The 12,789-nt window shown below is 40.9% G+C and overlaps 1 protein-coding gene and 1 long non-coding RNA gene across 6 annotated transcripts in view; one reads left to right on the top strand and one right to left on the bottom strand.

Annotated features, from left to right (window-relative positions):
- Positions 1–4,618, top strand: part of CAMSAP2 (calmodulin regulated spectrin associated protein family member 2) — a 77,681-nt gene extending 73,063 nt beyond the window's left edge. For all 4 annotated transcript variants that reach the window (XM_069459585.1, XM_069459583.1, XM_069459584.1 and 1 more), the window contains 2 exons: positions 1,219–1,337; positions 1,674–4,618. In XM_069459585.1, the coding sequence (XP_069315686.1) occupies positions 1,219–1,337; positions 1,674–1,979 (425 nt within the window). In that variant the 3' untranslated portion in view covers positions 1,980–4,618. The remainder of the gene's footprint in view (positions 1–1,218; positions 1,338–1,673) is intronic.
- The window catches only part of LOC138375776 (uncharacterized), a 71,290-nt gene that overhangs the window by 38,268 nt on the left and 20,233 nt on the right, over positions 1–12,789 (bottom strand). The gene's annotated exons all lie outside the window — the stretch shown is intronic.

Here is a 12,789-nt window from a genome sequence, read left to right as displayed (position 1 = left end):
TCTCGAACTCCTGAGCTCAAACGATCCGCCCACCTCGGCCTCCCAGAGTGCTAGGATTACAGGCGTGAGCCACCGCGCCCGGCCTGAAATTGGTTTCTAAACACAATTAGTGATGCCACTTACATCTAATTCGTCTACTTCTGTCTTAAAAATGTTGACTGTTTCTTGGTATAATTTGGGTCTGAAGAAGTTTTAGAGAAGTTCTTTCAGCAATCTATAGGTCCTCAGTACCAAACAAAGGCTAGAATCCAGAGTCCTCTCCCTCGGAATTCAGGTTATCTAGAATTGTGCACCTTTTAATAAGTATCAAGAGGCTCTAAAGGCTGGGCATGGTGGCTCACACCTGCAATCCTAGCCCTCTGGGAGGCTGAGGTGGGAGAATTGTTGAGGCCAGAAGTTTGAGACCAGCCTGAGCAAGAGTGAAACCCTGTCTTTACCAGAAATAGAAAAAATTAGCCAGGCATAGTGGCACACATCTGTAGTCCCAGCTACTCTGGTAGGCATGCTTGAAATTTAGACAAATTGAAGAACAGACTGTAGGTTAAGGACACTTCTAAAGAAATGAAGCAGGAGAGGAAATGGGAGTAGCATGTTGAGTGTTAAAATGGAAGGGCGCAAGAGAGGAAGATACGTGAGGAAGAGCAGAGGGAAAAGAGTTTGTCTCCATCCACCTGTGATACATGGAAATGGAAGCCCTATAGAGGCCTGAAGAGTTCAGAACTTGGTGGAGACCTCACTCTGTGTCTTTAAATACAGCCTCTTACAGCCAGTCCGACAGTCTTTAAAGCCTGGGATTGGGTAATATTTCCATGTTATTCTCTCTGCTTCTCTAGGTTAGATCAGTTGAGCAATCTGAGAAAAGTTAAAGCTTTTTCTTGCCTTTTTAAATGTTTAAATTACTCATGCACCCTTTCTACTTCAAGCTCACTAGTAACCTTACCATACTTAAAAAAGGCTAAACAGTGTAACAATTATAGCAATATTTTATTTCCAGCAGTGCTCTCAGGGAGCAGCCTCAGATCGCCATAGGAACATCCTCCAGGTGTATCTGTGTGGATAAAATAATGTTTTGATTGGAGAACAGCCAGTTAAGAGGCTCTTGAGTACAGAATTTGGTCTTTTATTACAGTGTTTCATCAGTGTGGGAACAATTCCATCATTTAAAAATAGTATTTCTGACTTAGGAGTGATGTTTTTATTGTTAAATCCTTACCACAGGACCAAAGCTCTACAAAGAACCCAGTGCAAAATCCAATAAACATATAATACAAAATGCTTTAGCTCATTGCTGTTTGGCTGGAAAAGTAAATGAAGGTCAGAAGAAAAAAATACTGGAGGTAAGCATGTTGGCATGAAAATTAAATTTGACAACATTTTAAAACTATGGGGGTCTTCCCGATCAATTCAAGAGAACATACTTTCATAGGCCTCCTAGAATTTCAATAGTATATAAAAAGATCTGTAACTAGGTGTTTTAATTATTAGATTTAGTCTGTTTTCAAATTGGGTTCTAGAGGACTGCAGATTTATTAGGAATAGACTTTAAAATTTGTCATTAAAATAATGTCACAAAATGTGACCAAGAAATGTAACACAATTATATAAACTTTATTCAGCAAAATGTTTAAAGGTTTTTATTGTTGTTTGTTTTGTTTTTATTTTTTATTCTGAAGGAAATGGAGAAGTCAGATGCCAACAACTTCTTAATCTTGTTCCGGGATTCAGGCTGCCAGTTCAGGTCTTTGTATACTTATTGCCCAGAAACTGAAGAAATCAATAAACTGACTGGGATAGGCCCTAAATCTATCACTAAAAAAATGATTGAAGGACTTTACAAGTACAATTCTGACAGGAAACAGTTTAGCCACATACCTGCTAAAACTTTATCTGCCAGTGTTGATGCAATCACCATTCACAGCCATTTGTGGCAGACCAAAAGACCAGTAACACCTAAAAAACTTTTACCCACTAAGGCATAGGACTTGGGAAATATTTGCTTCAGAACATTCGTGGTAAATTTGCACTTCATCTTTCCTGCCTATAGAAAATCTTTCTAATTGCCAACAAGACTTTTATTAATTAAAACTGGACATTAAGCTCTGTTGTCATGAACAACTGGAATGTAAACCACAGTATTTTGGAATGCAGAAGATTCTCGCTTAGGTGGTAAGTCCAAGTGATTAAGTAAATATTTTGATCCACAAAGGGGAGATTTGTATGTGTTATTGGGTTGACCTGCTTGATCTTAGATACATTGAAGCACTGAATTTTCGTGGATACTAGTTGGACTTAAGGTTGAAATATGGCTGAGATTACAAATTGTGTGTTTGTTGCTTTTTTTTTTTTTTAACCTTTTAATGTACATGCTTGTCTTTAGATGGTTTATTTTGCTATTTTTCTCTCCTGGGGGTTTATTCTAAGATACCTTTGTATTTTGTTTCATGTGAAGATCATGAAAGTAGGATATACACCTTCAGAAGTAACTTGCACCTTTCTTAAGATGTTAAGAGAAACACTAGTGTTTAGTTTTACAGTAACCCTCATTTTAATGGTGGTAGAGCATTTGCAAAAATTATTCTGCCAAGCATTTACAATTCTGTATTTATTATTCACTCAAGTATTAACATTTCTCTATTAAATAAGAAGAGGTATTGCAAAGAGCTGCTAGTAGGTTCGCTTTAAACCACATGAGCTTAACCAAGAATATAAGAAGTCGCTGATTAAATCAGTGCTGTTTTTACACCACTTCTGGCCAACTCAGAATACTTTAGATTGTTCTTTTAACAAAACAGGCTTTCTATCTCGTTAAAGTAAGTCACTTTATAAGCTGGCAGAAGTGAATGACACTTTGAGAGTAGTCTTTCAGGCTGAAGATGTAAGACTTCCTGGAGCAAGTTCTCAAGAGGTCTTTATGTTATATTTATAACTGATATAAAATTATATTTAGAATTTTTAAACATGTACAAAGGGCTACATTTTAATTTTAAAATAGCCTCACATTATTTTACTTATATTGGGTTTTTCTTCTTTTCAATCCTTTTCAAGTGGAAAAGTTTAGATTGAGTACACACTTGAAATGTCCTCCACATAATCTTTGTTCTTTAACAGTGTATACCAGAGGGTTAGTTGGGGAAAAACTTCATTCTCAGGAAAAGACTTGAATGATTATGTGACCCTGTTATGTTTCGGTGTTGTGACAACTGTGTAAGCCAGGGGGGAGAGAGAGCATTGTATCATAAATGAGATGCGTAGTTCGTTTTCTTTCATGGGAAGTAGAGATGAAAATATATACATTTCTCCTATTGAGTTGTTTAGAGAGAGAACTAATGTCTCATATGATGTAATTACTTATTTAAAAAAAAAAAAAAATAGGAATGAGATGTCCCTGAGCTGTACTTTTCTATTATTATAAGGCCTTTAGGCATCAGTGCATCTGGGTTATCAACATTTTCTGAAATGCTGTCAATATTTTACTGTAATTTATGTTCTTATATTTATGTATATTTGTTAAAACTGTAAAAAAAATTTCACAGATTTTTTTCCAATACCTGTGCAAGATACATGTGTAGCTCAAAACTATTTGTGATCTACTGTTTGCATGTAAGAGACCAGGATATGTAACTCTTATATTTTAAGTGTATACATACTGTGTATATAATATATGAATATTAAAAATGGGGAAATGCACATTTTACCTTTCAGACAACAATTTCTATCACAATTAGGAAATGATTGTCAAATACATGTTTAGATTAAAACTAGTTTTGAAAATATAAGTGAATGTAATCAAAACGTGTCAAAAGGAGAATTTAATAAGCATTTTACATTACTAAATTTGTTCATTTCAGTTAAATTTCCCTTATCAAAGCAATCTTTGTTATATTACTTGGCTATCAAATAAAGAAAAATTGGATGCAAGAGAATGGAGGAACTATTTGAAACTAAACAGGACCATCCTTTATTCTTAAATTTGCGCATGTCCAGCAGCTGAATTGAATGAATGTCCGTGACGTCTAAAGGTAGAATGTGCATACTGCTGCCAACTTCACTGCTCTCAGTATAAGATTTTACTTTATTAATGCAGAAGGAATATGGATATATTTCTTTAAGTCTGCAGATTTTTTATTATGGTGCAGCTTTTTTTTTTTAATTATGTTTTTAAAATTATACAAATGAAAAATATGCCATTTCGTAAAGTCTGGGGATTTTCATCAACCTTACTGAAACACACTGGTGCTTTCATCATCAGAGGTCAAATTATTATGATAATTATCCAATTAAATTTGCCAAATACTGGTCAGGATTGCCAGTGCAGCCTGTCAGATTCTGCTATTTGACACAGCATTGGAAAGCTTTTAATTCTCCTCAGTTTTTCAATTTTGTATTAGAATGATGGTTAAAGTTTTTATTTGGCTGTTTAAAGTCAAATTCAGCATTTAATTACGGTTTCAGGGACACTGTTAAGCAATGTACAGTGTACGGTGTGCTTGCCTGTCCACTCCAGAGCATTGCTTACAGGTTTTCTGAAGATGCTGTGCCGTAAAATACTGTCGTATTTACTATTTCCTGGTACAGTGTAGTTTTTCCCCTTTCATTTGAATAAAAGCATGGCACCAAATGACTCCTTTTCTGTTTCTTGAATAAAATGCATTTTTTGGTAAAACCATTTGAACTTGGGAGAACTCATCATGTAGTTTTTCTGTCCCTTAACCTACATTTAAATTGTAACAATTTGAATATTCTCAAGAGGCAGCTTTTAATAATATTAGACATTGTTTCAATACTAACTTAGGCAATGTTTAAAAGTCTGTAACCTTCTGTGCTTAGGTTGGACAGCCTACACAGCATGATGTATAAATGTCTGTGCTCATCTTAATCTTGTCCATATTAATTTACTATCTTTTGGTAAATTGATAATTAAATTGTGCCAGAATTACTGCTCTTTGTCTTTGCACTTGAATGGCTAGTGAGCTCACTGGTCATCGCTAGCCACGGGAAACCAGTTCTTGACTGTTACTCTGTAAGTTTCACTTTGATTTTGCTGATTCTGCTTATTTAGACCACAGCAATAAGAAAAAAGAGATCTGATAACAAAAACTTCAAGTATAATTGTATACCTGAAGAAATAGCTGCAGTTATTAGGTTTAAATGTGGCTCTCTACTTTGACAGGTTCTGTAGCTTCAGAACAGAGCTACATTTCCATAATATTTTCTAGTACTTTCGTTTTCAAAAATAAAAATATTTACCCCTAAGGTTCAGGCAATATTAGAGAAGTATACACAAACCCTAGAGCCTGCACACAATTTCAGAACGTGTTACCTGACTGACTAATTGATAGTTCTTAACTAAGGCAAAGGAAAATATTCTGTAGTGAATAGGAACAGACACCTTTATTTTTGCTCTGCGTAGACAGGTTATAAAGAATGAAGTCCAGCACAGGAAATGTAACTAATGCTCTGACCTAGGAATCAGGAATTGGAAAAACGTCCATAAAATGAGTTTGAAAGTCTGTCATCCCTCAGAATTGTACAGCTGCTCAAGAAATAGATCTGTGTCATCTTAAATGGCAGTTTTGCTTTTAAAAAGAAACAAATGAGACACTAATCATTTTGCCTGTTTTAGTTTTTTTTTCTGAGATACGTTGTCACTCTGTTGCCCAGGCTAGAGTGCAGTGGCACAATTATAGCTCACTGCAACCCCAACTGCTGGCCTCAAGCAGTCCTGCTGCTTCAGCCTCCTGAGTGACTGGGACTACAGGCTCGCACCACCACGCCCAGCTAATTTTACTATTTTCTGTAGAGACGGGATCTTTCTCTGTTGCTCAGGCTGCTCTTGAGATCCTCCCATCTTGGCCTCCCAGAGTGCTAGGATTACAGGTATGAACCATCTCACCCAGCCAATTTCGCCTAATTTGATGGGGGTTGGTGGAGGTGCACAGGTTGGAATGTCAAAGTTGTTCTTTAAATAAGTAGATCTAGAATCTAGTTTCAATCACCTGTTTTTTGCCTCTCTGGGCATGCAGGCCTTCTAGCACGTCAGTATTCTAAGGCCAGATGCTTGAACAACAAAAATTAGTTTGTGCATGTGTTTAATGTTACTGTATTCATAACTAAAGTTACCTCCAGCCACAGTAGCTTATGTTTATGTCAGAAAAAAATAGGGAGAAGTGATTACTTTCTATTGAAAAGGAAAAAAGCAAATGAACAAATAATGTTTTTAAGTCCACTACCCACTAAGATTTTTTTTTAACCTTGTTAAGCAAAGCCTCTATGCTACCTAGGCTACCAGTTATTTTATTCTTGACCCCAATCTGTTGTTTTAGGTGGCTGAATTGGTGACTTCCTTCCCTTAGTGTTAGAGGCAGTGGCGTTCTGGCATGTGTAGTTCACAGCACCCCTAGTTTACAGTTACATTCAGCTGCTGGGATTCCTAGCCCAACCCACGTACACATACTTCAGGGTCTGCATGTTTATGTAAAAAAGGACAGCAGCTCTTAACTCCAAAGCAAATAGAAACTATCCACTTTAATGTTGCTTACAGTTTAAAAGTTCCTTTGATTTGCTTTCGCTTTTAACTTATTGCCGCTTGGGATGAGGTGAGCATGTGCATCTCCATTTTACAGATGAGGACAATCAGGCTTTAAAATGTTATTAGCTGTCCCAGGAACTCAAAGCTAGTAAATGGCCTCAAAACTGGAGTGTAGGCCGGGCGCGGTGGCTCACACCTGTAATCCTAGCATTCTGGGAGGCCAAGGCCGGAGGATCTCTCGAGGTCAGGAGTTCGAGCCCAGCCTGAGCAAGAGCAAGACCCCGTCTCTACTGAAAAATAGAAAGAAATGATTTAGACAGCTAAAAATATATATAGAAAAAATTAGCAGGGCATGGTGGCGCATGCCTGTAGTCCCAGCTACTCGGGCAGCTGAGGCAGGAGGATTGCTTGAGCCCAGGAGTTTGAGGTTGCTGTGAGCTAGGCTGACGCCACGGCACTCTAGCCTGGGCAACAGAGTGAGACCCTGTCTCTAAATAAATAAATAAATATTTATTTATTTAAAAAACTGGAGTGGAGGCCTTCTGATTTCAAATCCCCTTCACTATGCCACATGGTACAGAGTTTCCCATTGCATTATAGATGTTGTGGAATAAAAATACTTCATGGCTCACGACTGTACTTGCTAAATAATGTATTAACCATTGATGGAAAACTGGGAACTTACAGTTAAAGCAGATTTTATTCTCTGGCTCACAAGTCTTAACCAGCATCAGCATAACAACAGCTAAAACCAGACTGTTATGCTCACCTGCTCTTGAATATCTAGATTCATAAGGATAGAAGAATGGAGAAATGGCAAAAGTGGTGAAGATAAACTAATTCGGATAACAGGCTGATCACACTGATCCAGGAAACAGTTATTAGATGCAAAGGGCTAGCTAGGTCACAAAGATAGGGTCTCCTCCACCAAGAAACTCAGCGTCTGGAAGTTGATACCATGAGACCTTTACAAACAACTGATAAACTATGTGCCATAACAGAGGAGAGGACACAAAGGCCCTTGTCTTGTTCACAGTAAGAGGTTCTTGTTCATCAAGGAAGTTCATGAACTAAATTATTGTCTTATTAAAACGGACTTTATAAAGAACACAAGACTATCTTGAAGGTCCTAATTTACGTTCTATGCTTGCTCAAATGGAACAAAGGTAACTTAAAACTGCATCCTCTTTACTTTCTTAGCTAGAGGTTAAGTATTATACTGGTTTTGCTGTCCTGTTGTCCCCGCCCACCAGATGTAAAAAAGACAGAATACGCGGTCTCATCAGAGGGCTGACTGGAACACTTAGTGCCACAGATATAAACGTAGACACATTAGGAAGTGAGTTTGTGCTTGCAGACTCTATACTCATAGCCAGTGCCTCAACCCTGTAGGTGTTCAGTAAAGAGAAAGGGGGACCACCCAGTCCTGGCCCCGAATTCAAAATCAAATCCAAACTTTGGTCTGATTTCCGCGAGGCCCTTCCCTGATTTCCTACTATAGATATTTTTGCCCCCAACACACAAACCCAAAGTTGGCTTCCCTGGTCTGACTCCCTCTGGTTCACACCATCCCACAGGACCCAAGTGCAGCTTGAAAATCTGAACTCGTGGTCACCGTGATGCAGTGATGTTCCAAGTCCCTGTCACCTTCTCTCTGGCCCCTCCCACAAATTATGGGCCAGTATTGAGGCTCGGTTCTGCACGTTCTGTTCTTTCTCTACTCTCCTTCCAAGGAGGCCGTCAGTACCAGCTTCGACCGACACCTCCCGTCAGAATCTACGTCCCCAGCCCTGAAAGCTCCCGCCGCTTTCGCCTGGACGTGCTGATATCATCCTCATGTTAACCTGTTCAAAACCCAAACATCGACTTCCCAGTCAAACTCTCCTTCCTGACATACAGCCAGCCACCAGGACTGAAACCTTCTGAGGCCTCCTCGCACTCCTTGCTCTGTGTCCAACGTGGAATGACTCCATGCCCAGACAGCCATCAAATCCTGTCACATGTTTATACTTTCAAGCTGTTCCGCGTCCTTCCTGTCACCAGCCTCATGTCCAGGCACCAGTAACGCACACATAACTCCGCAAGAGCCATCAAGTGGTCTTTTCCCGATTCTGTTTCACCCTCCAAACTGTACTGCAAATTGTCACTCAGTTTTCCTAAAGCACTGATTTGCTCACGCCATCCCCACGCGTCAGAAACTCAGTGGCGCCTTATCATCACAGTGCAAAATCAAAATCTCGAGATCAGCATTTAAAGCCCTGGCAGGCTTTCCCCTACCCACCTTGTCAGCAAAGCCAGAACACACGAGAAGGAAATACTCACCAGACACCTAAAACTGAGAAGAGTTTGAAATTTCAAGATAACTCATCATAGTAGTCATGAAAGCCGTCTGTCTTACACTTATTTTGCAGTGCAGCATTGTTTTTATTTTGAGTTGCAGGGAGGATGGGGACGGGGTTTTGAGGTGGTTGTAACCTCTTCATTGCTTGGAACCACTGAAGGTATTAATCCTGGTTTTCAGTCTGCTCTTGTACACGGACTTCTTCAGAAAGGCTGACCTGCTTCAACCTTGACACAAGGCAGGATATCGCCATCTGCCTTGTATCAGAGTTACTTGTCCATTATAGCTCATCTCCAATACTGTGTAACTGTGACGTTACCTGGTAACAGTGCTTGCCCCAAGGTAGGAAGGGACTATTTACAAAGTCCATCGGAATCAAAGGTGACCTTAGGAACGTTTCACAGATCAGTGGCAGGATCACAGCACGGTGGGGGGAGCCACACCAATGCCAAGGGGACGCTGCCAAACTCTTGCTGCAGATAACTAGAAATTTGTACTTTCTATGAAATCACTGAAAAGTAATGGCAAGTCAGGGTTTACAGGTTTTTGTGAGCAGAATCATTGCTGCAAAGAAAAAATGTTACTTCCTTTCCAAACAAATTCTCGGGCCATTTTTATATTGAGGGACTTCCCTACTGGCTTGTTTTTAAGTTTCTAGTGGGTTTGTTTTTTTACCTTTAAAAGAACCTTTGAGCTGGGTGCAATGGCTCACACCTGTAATCCTAGCACTTTGGGAGGCCAAAGCAGGGGGATCACTTGGGGTCCGGAGTTCGAGACCAGCCTGAGCAAGAGCAAGACCCCATCCCTACAAAAAATAGAAAAATTAGCCGGGCATGGTGGCACGCGCCTATAGTCCCAGCCACTCAGGAGGCTGAGGCAGCCGGATTGTTTTAGCCCAGCAGTTGAGGTTGCAGTGAGCTGTGATGACACCACTGCACCCTTAGCCTGGGCAACAGAGTGAGACCCTGTCTCAAAAAATAAAAGGACCCTCGAGCTGCAAAAACCTGCAGTGGAAGAAAGAGAGGAGTCTTAACTTTCCTTGACAGTGTACACACTCCTCCTCCCCAGCCTCCACTCCAATCCCTGACCCGCTCCCCCATGTCCGCCAAGGGCCAACAGTGGTGTCGGGGGTAGACGGGGCCCGGGGACAATCACACAGCTGCAGGCGCCAAGATTTCACATTGAGTCATCCCTCAGCAGTGGGGGCTGGAGCTGAGTGCTCATGTCTAACTCACGTCCTTTGCCAGCTAGTCCATATTTAGTGCCTGAAAGTTTCTGAAATAAATGAACATCTGAGACCTCCTGCAGGGCCTGTGGCATCCAGGGTGGGGCCCCTTGCCCTTGCCTGGAGTGTGCCGGCACTCTGCAGGCCGTGAGGCTGCCGGGCAGGAGCACGAGCTGCTGCGGCCTCCTGTCCTCACTGAACTCCTCTCGCCGCCCCCCGCCCCCCACACCAGCGCTCAGGGCTGTGGGGAAGCTCGTCTTGGTGGCCAGGCAGTAACAGTGACTGTAACAGAGGACTCCCCATTCCCAGTTCAGTCTTTACCGAGGGGGCGGAAACCAGGAGTCGGGCTTTGCAAGATTCTCCTCACACCCAGGACTCGAGTTCCTGCCAACCTCCCTGTCAGCCACACTGACCCCGCCTGTGCTTCAGCCCCGCCAGCAGTCTCTCTGCAGCATCTTGGCTGTGACCCTGTGGAATTCACCATCAGGGTGACATCAGGCACCACGAACTGTGGTGGTCAAGTCTTGAAGACCCCTGGATGGGAATTCACTCTTCCTAGATTCCCAGCGGAACCCCCAAAACATTCCCAGACCACCCGCCGTGTGCAGAGAAAGCACCGTGTCCTGGAGGCAGGAGCAGCAGGACAGCCAGAAGCACGAGTGGTCCTTCATGACGACCAGCCCAGGGACCGAGCGGCGCCCACGAGCTCAACCCTGCATGGGGAGCCAGATCCCACAAGGGCGTCTCGTTTGATCGTCACAATACCCCTACCAAGTATCTTATCATACTTATTTTTTAAATTTTATTTATTAACATTTATTTTAGAGACACGGTCTCGCTCTGCTCTCCTGGCTGGAATGCAGTGGCACAATCATAACTCACCACAGCCTTCAACTCCTGGGCTCAAGTGATCTTCCTGTCTTAGCCTCCCAAGTAGCTGGGACTACAGGCGCACCACATCTGGCCAATTTTTCATATTTTTGGTAGAGATGGGGTCTCACTATATTGCCCAGGCTGGTCTCAAACTCCTAGCCTCAAGCTATCCTCCCACCTTGGCCTCTCAAAGTGCTGGGATTACAGGTGTGAGCTACCTCACCCGGCCTCATGCCTATTTTAAGATGTGCAAACTGGGCCCCAAGATCACACAGCTACCAAATTATAAATCTGACATTTAAACTAGACTCTCACTACCAACAATCTGATCTCTTTGTTCACTGATCAGAAACAGATGCAATGACATAAGAAATTTATGTGATAAATTCTACATTGCAACACAAAAGAGCAGGGTTTTTAAAAAAATTTTAAATTTAATAAATGATGTTAGGAAAGCTGGATAGAAATCTGAAAAAATATAGATTACACACGAGGTACATTAAAAATGACTAAAAATTATTTTTCAACTATAGAACTGAATATTTTTACATTGTCAAAGTAACATTGTAAGCTCTGAAACTGCTAAGAACAACAGATTTGACTACACGAAATACAAAACTAATAAGATAGCTAAGAAGAAAATCTCAAAAAATAACTGAATCAACTAGGATTGTGATTCATCTTAAATATATAGTTCATACAAATTAAAAAATCTGTAAGATTATAATAGATAAATGTGTGAAGGACTGATTAGATAGTTCAAATAAGAGGAAACAAATAAGGAAAGATTTTTTTTGCATCTCATTTGTGATCAAATAAATGCAAATTAAAATGAATTACCATTTATCTCATTACCTATTAAAATGGAAAAAATACACATTACTGATAAGCATCTAACAAGACTGTGCTGAACCTAATATCCACACACAATGCCGGTGACATTCTAAGTTTCTAATCACTGTAAACATTTGTATCAAGCAATAAACATTTTTATAGCCTTTGACCTACACGAGGGCATTTGACTATGAAAGTCTTGAAGAAGAAAAAAGTCGTAAGTGCAGTTGATTATTACAAATTTCTGTAACAGTTAAAAATACTGGAAACAACCTAAATGTCCGACTTGAAGGGTTTAGGAAATGAAACATAGATAAATGTGGATTCCTCTGGTGTTAATATTGAGAACAGCAGACTACAGAACTGTGATGCCCTAAGTACAACTATGCCCGAAACCGTTGTGTAGAAGAACAGATCCGTGGAGAACATCTGAAACGGAATGTGAAAAAAAAAATCCAACAACAGTGGAATTACGAGTGAATTCTTTACTTTTGAGAACATCTTTGACTGGCTGGAAAGACATTCACCAGAATGCTAAGCAAGGCCGTGCTGAGGTCTGGGACGTCTTCTGTGTTTTGTTATGGGATTGCTTGTATGGCTCGTATGATGAAAAAGGCAAGTACAGTTTTCAAAATTTTTCCTCAAAGGTTAAGATTATTTATACAGAAAAATTAAAATTGGAAAAAATTAAGTTGTAAGGGCGTAAATATGGCCCATAAAGGGGCAGAAATAAATGTAGTCCTGAAAGCAATTTAGTTCGGAGCATTCATTTAAAGTAGCACCTCTGTTCTCAGGCTCGTGCCGGTCACCGTGAGGGACAGAGAGACGCTCCCATTGCCCCAGGAGTTCTTCGTCCCCTGGGCAAGGCCTGCTGGGGACGGGAGGTTGGAGAGGCTCCCGGGGTGGGGACGGAGGAAGAGGGAAGCCTGCCTCTGCCTTGCTTTGTCCACAGCCCGTGAGGGGTGGCTGTTTCTATTAGGTGACCGG

Source organism: Eulemur rufifrons, chromosome 27 (assembly GCF_041146395.1).
Source record: "Eulemur rufifrons isolate Redbay chromosome 27, OSU_ERuf_1, whole genome shotgun sequence".
NCBI classification, from domain to species: Eukaryota; Metazoa; Chordata; class Mammalia; order Primates; family Lemuridae; genus Eulemur; species Eulemur rufifrons.
The sequence above is the reverse complement of the archived record's forward strand: the minus strand, read 5'-3'. Positions and strand labels throughout refer to the sequence as shown.